Here is a 21020-nt window from a genome sequence, read left to right as displayed (position 1 = left end):
TTGCCTTGTGTGCTTTGCTCGGAGACCAGGAAAACCCAGAATGCAGAAGGAAACAACCTGGGCAAACCAAGGACAGGCTGGAAACCTGTGAGATGAAGCCAAGTTACATCTGCCTTTCTTTGTGCTTATCCCTGGGTGCTCAGCTGAGTGAGAGTTATTGATGGCTCCAGTAAAAGTCAGGCTGGTTACTTCTAGTGCTCAGGTGAGGCAAATACACCCAGATACCACTGCTGAAGTACAGCTTGGGTAACTTCTGCTTATTCCTTCACCAGGGCAGAAAAAGTTTAATTTTTCCTGCCATTATTACAAGCTCAGATAAACTATTTTTTTTTACTATTTTATTTATTTTTTTTTTTATTTTTTTTTTTTTTTAGTTAAGGCAATTCCAGCTAAAATCACAGAGCCACCCTGGCTGGACAATCTCTGCTTGCAGCCGGGGCTCACGTGACACGTCGTTACTGTCTGGAACACCTAGTGCATAGAACAAAAGCCAGCACACTGATTATGGCTTGGATGTTGTTTTTAAGAAAGCTTAAGGACCGCATTTGCATTCCTGTTGCAGCCCTCAGTGGAATCTGCCTCTAAGGATTGCGTGGTCTTTAAGCAAGATTCAGTGCTCATATTTTTAATTCCCTTTTTAGCATATTTTTTCCCCCTCTGTTTTCCCCTAGTTTATACCCGAATAAGAAACTCGCCACTAACAGGGCATTTTGTTATGGACCTAGGGATTCCTAGGCATAAAGAATAAAAAAGAGATCAGTGAAACACAGAGGGAGCTGAACTTGGCCATTCTACCCAAATCGTGACCATTTTCCAGTCATTAAAGCGCCCTGTGGCTGATCTGTGGGAACAACGGCAGCCCCGGTGTGTCCTCAGCCCGCTCACGGTCACTGGGGTGCTGCTCGAAGGTGGGCACTCCCCACCAAAACTGAGCTCTGAAAGCCGGTGACCCGGAGTGGGAACCCAGGAGAGGGTCAGCGGGACAGCAGCACTTTGGCCCCAGTGACTGCGAGCACAGGGCGAACTGGAGAGCAGGCTCCCAGGGAAACCTCCCTCCAGCCAGCGGCCCTTCCCATCAGTGCCTGCCAGGGGTGGCACAGGAGCGCTGCCGACAGACAGGAGCAAATGCCTTGGCACGTGCTTCCCTGCTTTCACCAGGATGCTTCCCTGCTTGTGCCAGGATGCCAAGGGAGCAGCCTGTGAGCAGCACCCGACAAGGCGTGTGCCCGCCTCACTCGGCCAGGAGTGAGAAAAAGGGGAGGGCAGCATGAAAAAAAAAAAAAAAAAGGAAGAAAAAAAAGGAAAGACAAAGCTGACTTGATTCAAAGCCCTCCACAATCAATAAGATTAACCCCCGAGCTTGATGACTTGTGCAACAGACTGAATTTGTCACATACTTTACACTTCTTAGATTAACACAACACAACTGATTATTCAGTCAGTTCATTCCCGGGACCTTCCTCCCTTTTGCATTTCAAATGCTCCTCTGTCACTTTAATGTAAAGGTACAACTCCACAATCAAAAGATCTCCGTGAAAATTTGACTCCTTACAGGGAACATGTTTTTTCTCCATCTCTTCTGACCTACCCAAGCAGGGTGCTCAGTGTGTGATTAAATGGGACTGTGCCTGACTGTGCCAAAGGATGGTCACAGCACAAGGTCACAGCTCCCTCAGCTCCATCCTCCTCCCAGTCATCTATTCTTTCTTAAAATCTAAACTGAAGCAGGTTAGAAACACACATCACAAGCACCTAGTACGGATTTGTTAAGACAGTGCTAAACACAAGAAGCAGCTCGAATACATTTCACTTATGTAAAAATAAATACAGATATTGTTTTAAGTAATACTTTGATTTTTTTTCCAAAGCTCTTTGAAGTTTGGTTTTCCTGGTTTACTACATAGATCTCCTTTCCCCTTCACCAACACAAAAGAAATGGCTGCAGAACAGTTTCTGGAGACAAGACTGTTTAAATCCCTGGAATTAAGAAGCCACAACTTAACATTCACCAGGGTATTTTTTTGTAATCATACACAAAATTTCTATTCAAACTTTGCTGGGCAGTTATTTTTTTCCTACATTGTCTTTGCTTTTATTTTCTTTCCACACTGTCATTATGCTCTCAAAATAAATACGACAGACATGAATACTAACAAGGGACACAGAAGATGGTCTAAAATGTGTCTCTCAGCCACTGCATCAGTTTATGGATACCTGCCACAACGTACATCTCAAAAACAGCATGGAAAGAGAAGCTGGAAGACAAGAACCTGGGGTTTTACTATAGATTTTTCTTTACCTTTGTTTTTCATAAACTGACAAGCAACGCAGGCATAGTATTTTAAAAAAAGGTCTATATTAACTTCTGATAGTTTCAATGCTTCTCCTGCATATTTTGCCCCAAACACAAAATATAAAATCTATACATGCAAATCTTATAGTTCACCCAAGCTAAGCTTTTCAAACAGACAAATAATCAGTCCTTGCCACAGATCCAGTACCTCCTGCCTTGACAAATTTCCACACAACTGCACACGGTCTTTTAAACAAACAACAACAGCAACAAAAAAAAGTGTTCTAAGAGATGACAACGGCTAAAAACGGATTTGCTTTTCAAAGGAAAAATTGCTTGTTTGAGCTGGACCCCAGCGCTGCAGAGAGCAGCTCTGACACGGGGATGTTTAGCGCTCTCTTTATCTCCCTTTCAGACGATGATGAGCATGAATGGATCACTCGGACCTGCCGGAAAGCTGGGGGTGGAAGAGCTGAGCACAAACCGAAACCATAAACCAGATCTTGCTAGACAATAATATTCCAGCAAAGCAGGTAATCTGAGTCACAATAAACGCAATTTGTCCTCGTGGATTTGTCTCACCCTTTCCCTCGACAGGAATATAATCTTTCTGTCATCTCTGTCAGCACAAACAAAAATGGAAATAATCATTTAATCAGTCATGCTGAGCAAAAGCCATGGCAAAAAAGCCGACTGTACTCACAATAATATTCCTGAGAGGTGTGCAGTGTAGTATGTATAAACATTATTAAGCCTGAAAACAATTTGTTAAAAGGAGTGCCTCAGATTCGGTGTTGAAGTCATTCAAATCCATCTTAATCAACATTATTTTCCCAGATTTTAGTTAGCTGTCCTGGTGAATTCCTTTCCTCTCTTTTTGCTCAGTACTTTGATATTGATTGATCATTGTAATAATGTACACCAGAGGTATTCTTTAATGACTGGTTTGCTAACTAGGAAATTATATCCATTTACTACGAACGTTTGTTGAACTCTCCTGAAGCCAGAGTTTAACAAAATAATAAAAGAGGAAAACTGGGTGGGTTGCTGCTTGATTAGTAAGCCAGAAAGTATTTAAAAATAAAATAAAATGGAATTACATCATTTTCTGGATGTAAGTGCCAGCACTTCTACTTGCATTAACTTTATTTATTACACAAATAAGACATTTACAAAGCACAACATTAAAAGTATGTAACAAAACAGACATTGGTTTTACAAAAAAGTGCTTACAATTTAGTTTTACTTTTTTAAAATAAATATTAGTCTTGACTGTCCACTCATTCAGAGAAAAAATTTTTTAACCATTGTAGCCAAGACATGCAGAATTGCAACATGCTACAACAAAATGATTGGCAGATGAAATAAAACTGGCGTTTAGTTGGCATCCTACAGATAAATCACTGATAGTAGTGCAGGATTGGTTCCCACTCCCATCCCAACGAGTGAGTTGTGTAAGCACCTTTAGCTCAGGCATTGGGGTTAACCAGCATGAGCCAAAAAAAAAATCACTGGTGATAAAACCTTAAACCATTCCACTTTCAGAGCCGAGCCGTATTAGTTACCTTATTAAACTGGAGTGAAGAGCCTTTCACTGGCTGTCCTCAGTGGGTTCTGTCTGCAAAAGGCTTTGTAAATAGCAACTGGAAAAGTTTAGTGCGTGGAGTCTGCATTGCTGCACCAGAACCCATCTGGCAATTACTGAATAAACTAAGAAAATGAGAATGACTTTAATTTTATTTTTTTTTTAATCCACAGACAGGAGATGAATGCAAATGACCTGAGATAAGGTTTGGTTCAGTGGCAACAGTCAGTGTGAAATATGTTGTGAAACAATGTATTGAATAAATTAGAAGATTTCTTACATTCTTGGTACAGTTGAGTATTTTCCATACACATAATTAGCTCTAAAACTGCACAAGCTGAATTGCTTCCAGTTTTTGCAAACAATTTGGGCTTAATATAAACAGAGCCTGATTTCTGAATTAGCAAAGCTGCTCCTGGCTACTTATGGGGGGAAGTGCCCCGAGCACAGTCTGTAGTGAGCCCACGTCCCTGGAGAGAAACACCTACACCCCCTCAGCCCCTACCTTGTGCTCCGGCTCTGCCGTGGGATCGGTGACAAACCCTGGGTTATACAGTACATTTCACAAGTGGGGTTTCTTTTGATCAAGTTGGTATTTAGCAGATACATATTTCATAGTTTTCCTTTCATTGCACCACCGAGACAGAAGAGAAACACATCGAACCCTTTTCTCCCTCCACAAAACAGTTGTGGAAATCTCAAGGACTGTGGGATGTCAGGGCAAGTTACAGCCTGAAGTCTCTCCTTCAGTCTTAAATGAAATAACGGCACTAATTCCATAACTAAATGGTCATTAGGATGCGTGAGCACAAATGGAGAACAAAGTCGGCCCCGGTGACCCCCCCTGACCCCCACCAGCATCTCAAGGCTGTTGCACATGAACCCAGCAACCACCTCAACCTGTGATCACAAACACTCACCAAGAGCCAACGAAGGGAACACCAGTCCTTCACTCATTGCTACGGGCAAGGACAAAAATTGCTGTGACTGGTGACCGTCCCCTCCCCGAGGGGACACCTCTGCAGTGCTGCTTCCAGTCAGGGCAGGCGTGTGGCAGTGCCTTGTCACTGGGGATGTCACACACTGGGAATGGTCGCTCGCACGTCAGGAGGTGACAATAATGTTTTCTGGACTTAATTCCCTCTCTGCTTTCAAAGCCTGGGGATAGAGCTGCTGGCTGCAATTAGACAGATACTGGCTTAACTGTCCGAGGTAGTACCATCACTCTCTCTCAGTACATACACACACACACACAGAGCAGAGTGTGCGTGTACATATGCATTTGCTCCAACCAATATCAACGTGTGCTTGTACTCAGCTACTTCTCAAACCCAGAGACCTTGGTGGCCACCTCAGCAGACATTCACATCTCCCCAGGCCATTCCTGGTCAGCCAGAGCCACGTGCCTGGCCGCTGGTGTCACATGGAGTTCAAGGACATGGTCAGGAGAAGCCTTGCCATGTGTGCAACAGGGGCTGGCCAGAGCAGTGGGATGGACGGCTGCCCTCCATGCTGGAGATGGATCCAGGATCTCCCAGAGAGGAAAACACGTGTATGCACACTTCGACCTAAAAACAAGTTATGTAAGGGATGAGTTCCCATCTCCTGCTCCTGGGGCACGGATGGGTCATTCCCCTCACTGGCTGTGGCTCGTAGTGGGCTTTCACATTCCTGGACGTGCGGCCTCACGGACACTTAGCAGCAGGACAGGCCCGTGTGCTTGCGTGGAGACAGGTTTTGGTACAGACCTGCTCTTGGCTCGGTGCAAACTGAGAAGGGCTGGCAGAGGTCACTTGTTTACTTTTTGTTATTACCGTCAATGAAGGATCACTGTGGAGCCTTTTTCCTGATTCGGGGCCAGACTGCTGAGCATTTCCTTTGCTGTTGCCGTGAGCCCGCCAGCAGCAGTTCTCCCCAGCTGCACCTTCATCCCAGGGCCTGGCAGGACCAAGAGCTGCACTCCAGCAAGGCAGAACGGGAGGGCAGAGGGAATCAGAGCGACGCTGCCAGACAGAGGAACACGCCACCACCTCGCTGTCCACTCGGCTAGTGACCATTCCTGCTGGCCTTACTGTGGTCTTCACCTTTTTAACTGGTCTCCAGTTTCTACCTGACTGTTTCCACTGATTGAACTTGGGTCCACAGCAGGGCAGAACATTTCTACACCTTTATGGTCACCTTCCATTGAGCATTTCCCAGTCCCAGAGTATGGAGAGTCTGAGAGTTTTGTGTAGGTACACTCTGAAATCACCCATTTGTGATATGACTCCAAGGAAATAAAGTAGTTTGTTAATAAAGAACAAGAGTAAAAAACTTTAAAAAAAAAAATTTAAAAAATGAAGATTTGGCAGATGGCTGTGAGAGGAGAGAGATATTCAGTGTTCTAAGAACGAGTCAGCAATCAAAAACTTCAGGGTGCTAAACCGGGCTCTGCCACCAACCCCCACAGTTCCTCTCCATTTAGGACATCTCTGTTTCCCCTCCTATAAAACGGGGGGGAAAAACACTAAGATTTACTTACCTTTGAGTGATCAAAGGACATGTGATTCTAAAGCACTTTGAGGAGGAAGAAAAACTGCCTATTTCCAGCTGGCATCATGTTTTCCACTTAGTGGAGTCTCGGCTACCTGCGAGTTTGGCTCAGGAAGGTCTGTCTATGTATCGAGTTGCTGAGCCAAAAAGCCCATTTCAGATTTCACACATGCAAGTGGAAATAAGGAGGGATGTCCGGGAACCGCTTCACTGGTGCAAAAAGAGAATCAGGCCAAACCACGTAAATTCCTCCTTCCTTTATGTTCAGAGGTGATCACCGACCCCCCTGAGACTCAGCGTGTTCTGGGTTGTTCGTATTCCCATGGGTTTGGGAGCAAGATTTGCAAGCACAGTAGAGTCACTAGTTTTGACTGTGTCTGGCACTGCCTTGGAGAGACTCACGATCATTTTACAAGTCCACAAGAAACAAGTGTCAAATGTAACTCTGCACTCAACACACACACACACAGAGTGTCGCTGGAGAAATCGGAGTGGGCGTGAGGTGCTGGTCAATGGGAAGAACTGGGAGCGCTGGATCTGAGCTTCTCCTCTGGGACTGATGCCAGTTGCCGTGGGCTGGACGCCGTGTCAGCGGCTGAGGGGCAGTGGTGCTGGTAGGGCCATGGGCAGGTGAGGAAGAGTCCGGGCAGTCAGTACTGAAAGAGGATGACCTGGGGGGAGAAACGGGAGCAGAGAGTTAGCTGCTTTTGGAGACAGGCAGCACTCACGGAGGCAATGTGCTTTCAGGGAGAACAGGACAGACATGGGCTCTGCTGTGGAAGCCACTTCCCCCCAGGAAAACCCCCTCTGGAAGCACTGTCTGCCCAGGAGCTGCCAGGGATGCTGGCACTGCACTGAGGAGCCCAGGTGGGAGGTAACGGGACTGTGGCAGCACAGCCTGCAGGAAAGGTGCCCCTCTGGGCACACCTTCAGCTATGAAACCAAACAAAACTGGTCAGCACACTGAAACCAGGATTTAACCAGTTTGTCCTGTGATACAGCAGCTACCAAGAAAGACAAAGACCATTTTGAGTGGTCCTGACTCTATCCCCCTCCCTCGATAACCACCACAGGCTCCCCTCAAACCACTTCACCTCACTGCTCTGCAAATACGGCCCCTGCCTTTGCCATCGGGCAAGGGAAGTGGCTACTGAGCTGGTCACAACTCAGATCTCACCAGCCACTGCACTGGGCACCCCAAGGGGAGCGTGGGGGGTGCTCCACAGGAAAAGGGAAACAGAGACTTAGCATTTACAAGTGTTTTCCCAAGATCTCAGCTATCACTGCTTTTAAAAAAATCTTGGATGTGGAAAAAAAAGCTGTTTCAGTTTTCAGGAATTCAACATGCAAGTGACTGTTTGGAAAACGAGCTGGTTGGGGGGCAGCTCCATGTCCTGAGAACCCCATTCTGCAACAGCTGCGAGCAAGTAATTGCATTTAAATCAGGAGCTGCTTGCTGCAGCAGAGCTTCTCTGAATGACAGCACAGGGACTGTATAATATTTTCTGAAAACTCTCCAGCTCACTGTGCAAGTATCATGAAAAAATGGTAGCATTTAGACTGAAAAAGTAACTTTCCTGTTCCCCTGCTTGTGCTCGCTGAAACAGAGCTCAATAAGCTGCCAATGCTGCACTGAGTAGAGAGAGATCTGAAAGGAGAGATGCTGAGAACTTCTACCAGTAAAGACAAAAGCTAAAACCACTAAGAGTTGCCAAAGGCTCAGTGTTTCCTCAAAGGAAAGTCACTGAAACTGGAACCCTAAATAAAATCTTACAAGCCTAAGCATGTTTGAGAAGTCTTGCCCCCGGTAAGCTGTGTATTAGATACTGGAAGCACTGCACAGAAAAATATCAACATGCAATATTGTTCCCTGGCCAGACATTGTGAAATAACATTCCTGCTTCAGATATTGTAACAGCCAGTTGTTTGTTTGTTTTTTTTAAGCAATACTGCAATCCACAAGAAATGAATATTTTTTTGTTAACTCATGGAAAACTGGGAAGTCAGCACAGGCTGACAGCCCCCTCTGCTCTGTTATCAACAGAGGAACGGAGCAGGACAGAGCTCAGGGCACACAGGAAGGGGAGAAACCAGAGAGGGGAGTCAGCAGGAGGACATGAGAATCCTTCAGGGAATGCAGCACTTCACAACAAGGAGGGGTGTTTAGTGAAGAACAAAGTGATGCCATTCTGACCAACAGTGGGTACACCAACTGAGGGCCACCAAGACTAAGGACAGACACATGGGAGGTCATGGAGAAGCAGTGAGCAGGAGGCAGAGGTGGCAATGATGTTACACACAGATCTTTGCTACAGTGGAGGGTCGGCCCCAGAGCCTGGAGCAGGGACTACAATTACCTTCTCACCCCTATTAGATAGTGGTCCTTCCATGTCTGCTTTGAGGTGCACTGGTGGAGCAGTGTAGGGAAGTCTACAGTGCACTTGTCCACACTGTACCTGACCTGTGGATGAGAAGAGGCTTCAGCCTCTGTTACTACAAACAATACAGGCCCTCCAGCCAGCACGGCCAGGCCTCCACCGGGAGCAGCTTGGGACACACGTGGAGCAAGAAGTGCCCCATGGATCAGGCAGAGGCACAGCAGGAGCCCACACAGGTGAGGGAGGGGAGAAACCTCACAAGAGCCACGGAGCCAAAGCCTCCATCCTGGCATGACCAAAGCTGCCCACCACTCACAAATCATTCACCAGCACTTGGAATTGTTAAGGAAAGCAACTCTGCTGCTCGGAGAAGGAAGGAGAGCACGGAGCACCGAGCTCAACAGGGCACACTCACAGCTCTCCTCCATGACACAGAGAACTCATGGAGGGCCAAGGATCAGCCAGGTAAAACCCAGGCAGTGGCTCTTCTGAGGATGAGGCATGGAGGGAACGAGCAGCAGTACTCTGTCCCCTCCCTCTCTCATCTGAGCCTCCCACATTAACAGCCCTTCAGAAAACTCCAAAGGCAGAGTTCACCAGGCACGAGGAGGAGGAGCAGCAGCACAGGAGCGTTTCTGGCAGTGCTGTGCCGTGGTGCCACCGCCTGCCCCGGGGGAGCTCCCCCTGCCCCTCCCCGAGTCCCCCCCAGCGCCGCAGCCCCGCCGGCCACTCTCCACTCTTACTTTCTATGTATCCGTGCAGCGTCACCATCCGGGCCCGCTCGGGGCTGCTGAAGGGCGAGTAGTGGATGTCGTCGGAGAGCGAGGAGGGGATGCGGGACGGGGGCGCTCCCGAGGGCGGCACCGTGTGCTGGGGGGTGTGTTTTTTATGGCGGGCTCTGCAGTTTTGAAACCAAACCTGAAACAAAAGCAGCAAATGTTGCGTCAACTTCAGAGACAACTGGATTGAAGTGTGGTCCTTCACCGCAACCCCAGGGTGGGTGTCTGCTCCAAGCATTTAAAAAAAAAGAAATAAAATTGAGAAATTTGCCCCTCACCAGCGTTTCACTGGTTTCCACAGCTTTATTTTACACCCATCGGAGCATGAGTGAAGCCAAAGCTTTGTCCCTGCTCAACTCCCCTGCAAAGAACGGGCGCACCTTTCAAGGTCTTAAATCTTAGGCTGCAGCTCCAGCTCACCTGGGCTAAAAGCACAGCTGAGATCAGTTGGGAAACACGTGAGCATTGGCAAGGAGAGGAACAAGGGGAGACAAGACCCAGCAGAAAGTTAGACTTGGAGACGTTGTGACTTTAAGGATGATGAAAACAATAATGTTTTAATACACTTGTGTTTTACCATATTCAAAAACCACATCAACAGAATATTAAAGCTGAGAAAGGAGGGCACTGTGGTGGGACACAGCTCTAGTCTGTGTGAGCAGCAGGTATGAGCCCTCTGACCATATCTCAGTGCTTCTAATTAAAGGAATAGTTAGGGAATTACATCCTAGAGATAAAACATGCATGGAAGGGTTTTTTTATGCTGAGGAGGCTGAGTGAAGATCAGCTCTCTGAGGCTGAGCACACTGGACCACAGAGAAGGAAACAGTCGCAAGCATTTGACAAATTGTTTCCTGTTTAAAGCGCCTTTGAAAAATATCCACAAAAAAAATCACCTGGTGTGCAGCCTGCTTGATCTTTAGCTAAATGAAGAATCTCAGTAATGGAGGCTCGAGCCAGATTTTCACACACAAAATTTAAATGTGTCATTGACAAAACAATCCCTGATGAAAGCTCCAAATTTATTTTCATCATTTGTGGTTTTTATTGTATGCAGAAAGTATGTCAGCAGAACATTAAAGTGAGGAGTATAAATGTCACCGAGAGGCAAAGCTGGGCTGTCTGCAGGGATGATGAGCTGGGATTTGCAGAGGGGACATTTCTCAGTCCCTACAGCACCACTTTCCCTCCCTTCCCGGCACAGGCATGGGGACTTCCCTGCCACCACGTCCCCTGGGGCTGCAAAACCCCTTTTTCTTTAAACTTCTCAATCCCAACACTTCCTGAAGCTTGAGAATTTTGCCTGCTCATGGCAGGGACTGCTACTGACTGCCAGGGGAGCTCCCGGGCTGCCTGAGCTGGGGCAGAACACAGAGCTCTGGGTCACTGTGCTCATGGGCAGCTTTCCCACCTGGTGACTTATTGGGGCTGCACAGGGGTTTGTTTCATTGCGTCCTAGGAGGGAAAAACAAATAGAAAACCCACAAGAGAGACAGAGGGAGCATGGTGCTGGCATTGCTACGGGAGCCAGTGAGCCGACACGCTGGGGAGGCAGCACGAAGCTGCTGGATGCTGCATGTCATGGGGTTGATGTGCAGGAGTGAGGGGCCACGGGGCTGTGAGCCCTGTCTGGTGCCAGCCTTTAGGTGCACCCTCCCTGCCCTGCTTGGGGCTGCTTGACCTATGGTGCCCACCCAGCTGCCCCTCACCTGAATGACCCTCCGACTCAGCCCCGTCATGTCCGCCAGCTTCTGCAGCGTCTGTGCGTCGGGGTTGTTGTCCTGAGCAAACTGTGCCTGCATGACCTGAGGGAGAGAGGAGAGAGGGGCTCAGGATGAGACTGGGGAGGCGCAGCCCCTCCAGCCCCCCCGGCCCAGCCCCCCTACCTGCAGCTGCTCGGCGGTGAAGGAGGTGCGGGCTCTCTTGGCTGGCTTGGGCTGGCTGTCCTGCTCCGAGGGCACAGCCCCCTCCAGCGTGATCCCATTGCCTGCAGGAGAGAAGCCCATGAGCCACAGGTCAGAAATTCCCCTGCCCACCTGGCACCCCCAAATGCAGCAGCTGCTCAACTGGGGGACAGCATGGCCGGTGGCATTGCAGTGTGGGGCACCCACGGCATCCCCTCAACCAAGGGACAACACGCCTGGCAGGGTAGGGCACCCACAGCATCCTTTGCTGCAAGTGGGAGCAGAAAGAACAGAGCCAGCACTGCCCCTTGGGAGCTGCCCTGGGTTGCTGAGCCCCTCAGCACACTGGGAAGGAGACACCACCTCCCCCGAAGAGCTTACTGTTGAATTAAGAAAAATGCAGCAAGTGGTGGAAGCCCTGGGGAATAAGGGACAGGAAGACAGCAGCAGGAAGAGGGATGTCAAGGTGGTGTGTGAGGGCAAGCACTGATGTCCCACTGGCCCTGACTCGTGGTCACTACTCGGCCACATCCTCCAGGGAGCGGCTCGGAAGGGACCCTGTCTCTGCTGGGCTCACTGACATCCATCACTCCTGCCCTGTGCTGCTCCCTGTGACCCCGTTTTCCTCCACCGGTGCTGCCTCCATCAGTCGTTTCATTTGCTCAGAGAGTTTCAATGGGCTCTCTGCTCATTTCCCCGGCCCCAAATCCTCCCAGCACCCTGATCTCCTCTTCCTCCTGGGTCCCTGAGCAGCAGAAGGAGCAATACCATCCCCATGGCCTTGGGGTGCCCATGCCCTAAGCAGCAGCCACACTAAGGGGGACACACCAGGGGGACACCGACCTCCCACTTTCCAAGCACAGCGTCAGGATGAGCCCAGCTGTGCTCACACTGCCACACAGCCTACAGGGAGGGTGGCCAGAGCTGGGGTCCCTCATTCCTCACTGGGGTCCCCCCTGCAGCCCAGGCCATGCCTGTCTGCTCTCAGCAGTGTAGGTGAAGCACCAAGGAGGGATGGAGGAGGGAGGAAGGCCAAGCAGGGCTGGCGCTCACCCCACTCCCAGGATGCGCCTGTACAGCCCAGTGCTCGCTCCACAAGCTGGACCAGGCTGTGATTGTCTTGGCTTGAGTTGAAGGACTTTCTCATATAGTTTGACTTGTTCTTTTCGGATGATGAATGGGACTCTGACTTCAGTAACATCTGTTTATTTTTCTTGTATGTAAAACCTCATGTGCAGAAGAAATTGCTGGGTAATTGCTGGAGGGGGGAGCATGGCCCTCCAACTTCACAGCAACTGCAGCTCTGCAAAGTGATCCCACCCCCTTCTCAAAACCAGGGGACACTTTGACAGAGGTACCCATACAGGGCACTCACCAGGTGCCCCAGTGCTGCCCAACACCGTAGTGCTCAGCCCACACCAGCAGGTCCTTCTGAGAAGCAGAAAACCCACCATCCCAGCCCTCAGCTGGGGTAACAGCTCTGCGAGGTTCCCTGGTGCCAGATCCTGCTTTTCTCGCACCAAACTGCTCCTCCAGGCCATGTGGCATCTCCCTCTCCATCCCTGTTCCCACCACCTCCCTCACGCCTCCACAGCAGCTGACCATATGGACCAACATGCCGTGAGCCACGTCCTGAGCCGGGACCCTCCCAGCCTGTCTGGGCACTCTGTTTTCATCCTCTTACTCAAACACAGTAAACAGAAACATGTTATTTTCACATCAGGTTGTTAATGGTTTCCACATGCTGCATGGGCCGGGGCATGGCGTGTCACTGCCTGTGCCCACCATGCACTGAGGTACTTTTCCCACACATGCCGTGGCACTGCCCGGCTTCTCTGTGCACTACGCTGGACTAACCCCACAGATTTGTTCCTCCAAGCATCTCCGGCCACTGCCACGCAGGATGGGGCTGGGCTCAAGGGGACGGGAGCTATGGTGCCGTGTGACCTCGGTGTCACCGACCCGACTGGGACACTGGAGGCTGGCTGGCCATGGCGCGGCACAGCACCATCCAGCTGGGAGCAGCACAGCCCAGGATGGGCAGGGCGGGTGGAAAATGATGGGAAGGTTTTGTTGAATCGCCAATCCCACCTTCTAGATTTATGACTCACAGCCTCAAAGTCCCAGTAGCTTCCTCACGTGCTGCATGCTGGGCTGTGTGAGACCAGGCACTCGTCCCTGGTACCACCCACGGCAACCAGGTCTGCCGTGAGCCACAGGTGCTGCCAGCACGTTGGCCACCCCCGTGAGCACTCTGCCAGCCCAGGGCCTTGTGCTCAAGCCACCCCATGGCCACCCATCAACCCTTTTTGGCAACAACACGACCGACCCCGCCACTCCGGGATGAGGGCAGGGGACAGTGACACCCTGCATGGTCCCCGGGGCGAGGCCGTGACCCCAGTGCTGGGGCTCCGTACCGTTCTCTGCCGCTCTCTTGAGATTCTCTATCATGGTGTCGTAGTGGATCCGGCACAGCACCTTCTCCTCCACCAGGCCGAACTCCTCGCCGGTGGAGAGCTGCCGCTTGCAGGAGAAGCAGGCGAAGCAGGCGAGGTGGTAGGCATTGCCCCGCGCTCGCCGCACCCAGTCGCTGGCGTAGATCTGCCTGCCACAGCGGGCACACTTCGTACCGAACCGGCTGCAGGGGGGAGAAGAGGCAGGTGAGGGCAGGTAGGGTGAAGGCAGGCAGGGTGAGGACAGGCAGGGTGATGTTGGGGCGCAGGCGCTGCTGCCAACCCCATCGCTCACCCTGAACCAGCCCGAATCCCACAGCATGGAGAGATACAACAAAACTGTCCCACAGGTGCCATTCCCCAGAGAGTGGTGTTGGCAGTGGTGTGGGCAGCGGTGTGGGCAGCGGTGTGGGCAGCGGTGTGGGCAGCGGTGTGGGCAGCAGCGGGGTGTGACTCGCCACAGCCCTGCAGCACCAGACGCGGCCGAGGGGCTGAGGTGACGCAGCGCCGTGAATCAGCTTCCAAGCCCGTGGGATTTTTCATTCTGATAACAGCCAGTGTGAGACTCGGATGGAAACTGTGTCAGAGCTGGTTCTCTCCCACTGCCATAAATCAAACCATGTGTGCTCTCCTCACACGTACAGGCGCACGCATCTGGTTTTTCCTCCATCGAGGAGGTCTCATCGCTGCACATGACTGTGCTGGTGTGAGCTATGCTGGAAGGTAGCTCAGCACAATGAAGAGGCAACAAGACAGCCAGGATCCCTGCACCGTGGGATCGTGTGCTCCTGAAAACCTCCATTCCTGCCAGGATGCCAACGGCCAAGGGCGGGCGATTCACAGGGAGCAGTAGATGTGGCCCCCACAGCCCTGAACCCCCAGGCCAGTGCCTGGAGGAGCCAGGCACAGCCTTAGTTTGATTTCTGCATTTCAGTATTGCTGCTGCTTAAAAAAATAAATGCAATGAGCAGCGGTAAGAGCATCAGGGGAGAAAGGAGCCTGTCCTCTGCCACCGCAGAGCTGGTGCTGGCTCTGACACAGCCCCGACTGCAGCCACTGCGCTTCCCAGCACAGCCCCAGCACTGCCACTGCCACCTCAGGCTCCCCAGGGGCTCTCACCAGCCCCCACCACAGTGGGGAGTAGAGCCACTGCCAGCCCTGCCCGAGCAGCTCCTGAATCTCTCAGCACAGGCACAAAACACCAAGAAGAAACAACCACACTGAGCAACAGGAGAGACCCCACACCACAAACCCCACAAACTGCCTGTCCAGTGCAGCCCCAGGTGCTGTGGACAGGCAGTGACAGAGCCCAGATCAGGCCACCACAACCAACACACTGCCTGTGCCTGACCCCACACCACAGAGCTGCCGCCCACCATGGGCTCAACAAGATGTAGAAGGCCGTCCTGTGCTGGAATTACTAATTGCAAAACTATTTGGGAGGAATCGAAGGGTCTAAATTTTTCAGCCTGACCATAGCTGACCAAAAAAGAAAAAAAAAAAGAAAGAGGACATTTCTGTGCTGAAATTATACAGAGACTTAGCTAAGAGACTTCACTAATTTACTTCAGATGGGAACATTGTAAACTGACTTCGTGCCAGCTCGTTTATATAAACGCACAAACAAAAGAACCATATTAATTTTTTATTTAGAAGTAAAGATCATTCCTGTAAATTGAATTACTTTGAACAATGTGCTATGTAAACAGTCGTACTTGCTGAGCAGTATCAAGCGAGGGGCAGTGCACCGAGCTAATGGCACGTGGTGATGGCTGCTCCCTGCTCGGATCCCAGCCTGTGCAGGGGGAGCACAGCACGGGGATGGGGGAAACTGGGACACCGGGCACTGCACAGGAAAGGTCACACACCCCAATCACACACCAGCTGGGATCTGGGGGAGACACTCAGGAGGCCCCAGACAGCATGGAGTACCCTCTGGGGCCAGGCGGGACCCCTGGGTTGGTGGCAGTGCCCAGGGAGCGGAACAGGGGCTGCCAAAGGCGCGGGAGCTCGTGGGAACAGGGCAGCCAGTACAGTCAGGGACTGATGCCACTGTCCCCTACAGAGCCACGGCACCAACAGCACCCAGAGAGAGGCTGAGGCTCAGCAGCAACGTGGGCATGGGGCTGCACAGGCTGCGGCACCGGCAACCGCTGACGCTGCGCCTGCAGCTCTTGGCCAACCCCCGTCTGCAGCACCGCTGCAGCAGTCGGGTTGTACAGAAACCAGGGTGAGCTGGGGCCAGGCACGGCACCCACTGTCACCTGATACTGTCACCACAGGGACCACCACTGTGAGACTGCTGCTGCCAGCACCACAGGAACAGAGAGGGAAATGCCTGCGAACACTCTGCCCCGACCCGTCACCGCCACAAATGAAGAGCTCCACCAGAACACCGGCATCAGTGCCCTGAGCTCACAGGGCAGCGAGAGCCCAAAGAACAAAGCACCAGGAAAGGGGCTCCGCATGGCCCCTGCCACCAGCCTGGCTGGGACAGGGACAGGGATGGTGGCAGGGCTGCACTGCAGCAAGAGACACAGAGCCAGAGGTTTTATCCAAGCCCAGCACTGTGGCACAGGCAGGAGCATCACCAACCACTCCCAGAGCCATCGGCTCACACCCCGCGCGCGTGGTTTGTGGTCGGGTGAGCAGATGCTGATGGCTCTCCACAAAGGTTAACCCTGGGAGATGAAAGCTGAGAACAACGTTACCAGGAAAGACTCATCCCAGAGAGAGTCATCCAAGAAAGACTCATCCCACCTCCCCCAGGGGCAGCCGCATCATCTGGGGAGTGGGAAGAGCAGAGGCGCGAGGACGCTCTGGTGTGTCCTGGCTCTCACACACCACTTGTCCCCAGGTACCACAGCTCCCTGAGCCCTGCTGTCCATCCCTGCCTGTGGGGACAGGGCAAGGGACACCCAGCCCCAGGGCCGCTCACAGCTCCAAACATCTCCTGGTTCCACTCTGTAAGAAGCCCCATACACAGCCCTCAGAGGCAGCTGCAGCTTCCAGACATCACCCCAATCTCCCAGCAGAGCAGCGGGTGCCTCAGCGAGCATCTTCATGCTGTGACATGGCAGTGCTCAAGCTGGAGCATTGATTGAGGTGATGGAGCCCACCTGAGCCACAGCCAGGCCAGTGACCCCATGCTCACATGCCCGTGGGCTGCCCATCGAGGTCACAGAGGGGCACAGCAGGAATCACACCGGGATCATGCCAGGCCTCGGGGTGACCGGAGCTGTGGGAGCTTGACTGTGAGCAGCCCCTGCATCGCCCGGGAACACAATGTTCTGCTCAATGAGATCCAATTTTAATTTGGTTCTCCTTGAAGCACTGGAGCCTTGGACGCCAAATGTAATTATTTGACAAGACACAGGAAAACAGCAGCATTTGCCTAAAAACGCACATGAGGCCGTGGATCCACAGCAGTGCCAGCACCTCTACACAGCCCCTCACGGGGACAGGGAAGCGACACTCGGACAGAGCAGGCCTAACCATGCTCCCCGTGGGCAGTGGGGCTGTGACATGACAGCCCTGTGCCTCTCAGCCTCCATCCTCAGCGTCCCCCAACAGCACCAGTGTCAGAACCAGCACCGGAGTGATAGAACATCCATGTGCTCCGTGCAGAGCATCCCACTGCCCCTTCCATCTGCCTTGGCTCCAAACCACACGCATTAGGATGGGGTTTCTGCTTTGCTTTAAAAAAAACCCCCACATATTTCATCTACAGCAAACAATAAATACAATTTTTAAAATCCATCCCAAGGGTCAAGTTTGTTTTGCGCCAAGCGCTGAGTCCCACTGGCCGGAATCAGCAAGATGCCGGCCGGCATGTTCCCAGGGCCGGGCGGGTGCAGGAGGGAGCGGCCAAAGGGCCGAGCTGGCCGAGGACAGCCGGGGAGATTTGCCCCGGCCCCTGCCCTGGTGAGCAGCCACGCACTGGCACCGACGGCGGCGGCTCAGCCCGGCGGGCTCCGCCGCGGGAGCGACCCCCGCCCGCTACCCCCGACCATCGGGGCCGGCCCGGGGCTCGCCCGGGGGTCGCAGCGATCCCCGCGGGGCTGCGGCGAGAGAGGCAGATCCGCACCCGCCGGGCTCCGAGCGCCGCCGCTGCCGCCGCTCAGATTCACAAAAAAAAAAAAAAAAAAAAAAAAAAGAATCTCCCCAAATCCCCACTTTTTAGTGCAAAAGGCAAGTTGCGGAGCGCGGGCTGGGAGCCCCCGCGCCCCCCGAACGGTTGCCGCAGGAACCGGGAGCGTCCTGCGGCGGCTTCCGCGATTTTCGTTTTGTTTCCCTTTGGCCCGTCAATACCGACGCGCACAGCCCGTCTGCTCCCACCGAAAGAGGGGATCGGGGCTGCTCAGACGGGGGGCTCGCGAAACAGATTAATTTTAACGCTGTTATTTGCCACATTTGCTCGAAGGTCATTTCGAGATCCCGGCGCTACTTCAAAACCGCCTTTGGAAAGATTCACTCTCAAAAATAAACCAAAAATAAACCACACATCAACTGCACCAGAACGGTGATAAATGAATTAAAACGCTTAAAGTGCCCCAAAACATCACCGTGGCCACGGGACCCCCTGAGCCTTTCTATGTGGAGTGGAGGAGATTTCGGTGAAGTCACCGAAAATTGCAGTTTAAAAATAATAACAATAACTAATAATAAGAAGAACAACAACCACCGGACAGGACGCGGAGTTCCGTGACTCCGGGACAGACTCAGCTCTCCGAGCCCCGCACCCGCCTCCATGAGCCCCGCACCCCCGGCGGCACCGCACCAAGCCCGGCGCGGGCAGGGGCTGAGCTGCGGAAAATCGGGTATTTGCAGACCCTTTAATAAAAAGCACCGGAGGAATCTCGGAGGTGCCCCCCGAGCTCCCCTGCCCGCTGCCGCCGGGGCAGCCCCGAGCTCCGCCGCGGCCGGAGGATGCTCCGAGCCCCCTGCGCCCCGCCGGGGTCATTCCCATTTCCTGCCCGCCATTCCCCTTCCTCTCAGATCAAACAGCATTCCCTCATCCTGGTAGGATGGGGAAAGTCAGAGCGGGGGTTCCGATGTTTAGTTAAACCCTGGCGAGGAGCTCAAAATACTCAATCCCCTCGTTCCACTCAAATTAAGGGAAAATTCGTGGGTTAAGGTTTAGAACAGAAAGACTGACGCAGACAGAACCTCCTCCCTGCGGGACAGGCTGCTCCGGGGGTGCGGGTCCGGCCCGAGCCCCGGGACCGCAGCCGCCGCCCGTCGTTCGTTTCGGTTCCGTAACGCGCTCCCGCCGCGGACGCTCCGGCGATTGCGGGGCCGCAGCTCGGACAGGAGCTCCCCAAAGGGGCTCGGCACCGCAGGCCAGCAGCACCAATTTACCCTCCGGCAAGAGCCGGGACGAGGCCATTCCGTCCCATCCCCGTTTCCCTGCCGCGGGCACCATCCCCGCCACGCCGCACCCACGGAGCCGGGCGCTCCCGCCGCCGAGACGGGGAGCTCGAGGTGTCCCACACAGCCACGGCCGGGGGGCAGGAACCCCTCCGGAGGGTGGGCAACTGCACCCCAACCTCCCTTTCCGCCTCTCTTCCCGTGCTCCAAGGGTCGTCTCCCGCCCGGCTGCTCCGGGGAGCCCGGCGGCTTTTCCAAACCTTCCCCTCGGCAGTGCCGGAGCGGCCCCGGCCCCGCGGCACCCGGCGGCGGCTGAGCCCCTCGGAGCGGCCCCGGCCCGGTCCCTACCTGAAGTAGTCCATCTTGCAGAAGATCTCCTTGTTCTTGATGTAGCAGCTGTGCTGCTGGCGCAGCGAGGTGCGGCACACGGAGCACTCCAGGCACCGGACGTGCCAGATGAGGTTGTTCACCTGCGGCAGAGAAGAGGCTGAGACCCAGGGCCACCCGCCGCCCCCCGCCGCCCCCGCCGCCCCCCGCCCCGCTCACCTTCAGCAGGTACCGGTCGAGGATCTCCAGCCCGCAGCTGGAACAGACGTTTTTGCCGGCCGACGGCGTGGAGGAGGAAGAGGATGGCGGGGAGCAGACGGACGGCGTGGACGGAGTGCTGGGCGCTGAGCGGGCGTCCTCCTTCTCCAGGGCGCCGGGCAGCGGCTCCCCGTCGGGCTGAGACTGCGGGCAGAGCCGCCGCGGGGCCGTCAGCCGGGGCCCCGCCGTTCCCCGCAGCCCCGAACCGGAGCGTTCCGGCGGGTCCCCGAAGCTCTCGGCATCCCCGGGCCGGCGGGCACCCACAAACCCCTGACAACACTGGCCTGGAGGGTCCCGGCGGGAATCCCGTAATTCCCGGCCCGACGCGTTCCCGCAGCCCCCGGCCCGGCGGATCCCCACAGCTCGCGGCATCCCCGGCCCAGTGCGACCCCGCATCCCCGGCCCGGCGGGTCCCGGCGAGTCGCCGCAGCCCCCGGTCCCGCTTACCATGGCGCGGGAGTGCGGATCGAGACAGCGGGCGCTCCCCTTGGGCAGCGGCTCCGGCGGCATCACCTTGATGGAGAGAGCGGGAGACGGAGGCTGCGGCTCCATGCGCCGGGCGAGCGCGGGGCACCCTATATAAACCGCCTCAAAACAATAAATAAGAACTTTCTAGTGGCCATTTAAATCCTTTGCAACAAAAGCTGCGTCTCTTTAATGAAGCAATTTGAATGTGGATTGAATTCTCCCCCTGCCTGCACTTAACCCGGGCCTCTTGAAGTAATCGCTCGGTTCCCATGCGAGCCAAGGCGCTGAAAAACCCCCCAAACTACCTGCAATTAGAAATTGCCGTAAATGCCCGAGATAAGAGGTACCAGAGTGTCAATTCCGGCTGTCAATCAGGGAATCCATCAGGCCACCCAAAGAATTGCAAATTTGATTTTTTTAATGGTAGTAATTAAAAATCGAAATTCTTCCCCCTCTCCCTCCGCCGAGCACAAAACGCCCCAGAAAACGCCGGGATGGAAAAATCCACCCCTCCGGCGCGGGAGGCAGCGAGCGGCCCCAGCCCCGGCCCGGCCCCGGCCCCGCTCCCGGCCCCGACGGCAGCGGCGGCAGCGCTCACCTTGCCCGCCTGGGCGCCGGCCGGGGCGCGGCGGCCCGGGCCCCGGGGCTGCCCGCCCCCATGGCTCCGGTGCAT

General features: G+C 53.6%; 2 protein-coding genes across 6 annotated transcripts in view; one reads left to right on the top strand and one right to left on the bottom strand.

Annotated features, from left to right (window-relative positions):
* The window catches only part of MORN5 (MORN repeat containing 5), a 15178-nt gene extending 11021 nt beyond the window's left edge, over window positions 1-4157 (top strand). For all 3 annotated transcript variants that reach the window (XM_032708414.1, XM_032708413.1, XM_032708415.1), the window contains exons 5-6: window positions 2709-2826; window positions 4052-4157. In XM_032708414.1, the coding sequence (XP_032564305.1) occupies window positions 2709-2788 (80 nt within the window). In that variant the 3' untranslated portion in view covers window positions 2789-2826; window positions 4052-4157. The remainder of the gene's footprint in view (window positions 1-2708; window positions 2827-4051) is intronic.
* On the bottom strand, window positions 3422-21020 carry LHX6 (LIM homeobox 6). Of its 3 annotated transcripts, XM_032708409.1 has the most exons (10): window positions 20946-21020; window positions 20327-20467; window positions 19841-20023; window positions 19643-19764; window positions 13889-14109; window positions 11454-11554; window positions 11277-11372; window positions 9532-9706; window positions 8776-8871; window positions 3422-7081 (listed from the first exon to the last, which is right to left on the bottom strand). In XM_032708409.1, exons 1-10 carry the CDS (start codon window positions 21018-21020, stop codon window positions 6999-7001), a joined length of 1293 nt encoding a protein of 430 aa, XP_032564300.1. In that variant the 3' UTR covers window positions 3422-6998. The 3 variants fall into 3 exon arrangements, with proteins under 3 accessions (XP_032564300.1, XP_032564301.1, XP_032564302.1); XM_032708410.1 differs by lacking the exon at window positions 20946-21020 and having other exon boundaries at window positions 8768-8871; window positions 20327-20774; XM_032708411.1 differs by lacking the exons at window positions 8776-8871; window positions 20946-21020 and having other exon boundaries at window positions 20327-20774.

This window comes from Chiroxiphia lanceolata, chromosome 21 (assembly GCF_009829145.1).
Source record: "Chiroxiphia lanceolata isolate bChiLan1 chromosome 21, bChiLan1.pri, whole genome shotgun sequence".
Lineage (NCBI taxonomy): Eukaryota > Metazoa > Chordata > Aves > Passeriformes > Pipridae > Chiroxiphia > Chiroxiphia lanceolata.
Note: the sequence above shows the minus strand (reverse complement) of the source record. Positions and strands in the feature narration are given on the sequence as shown.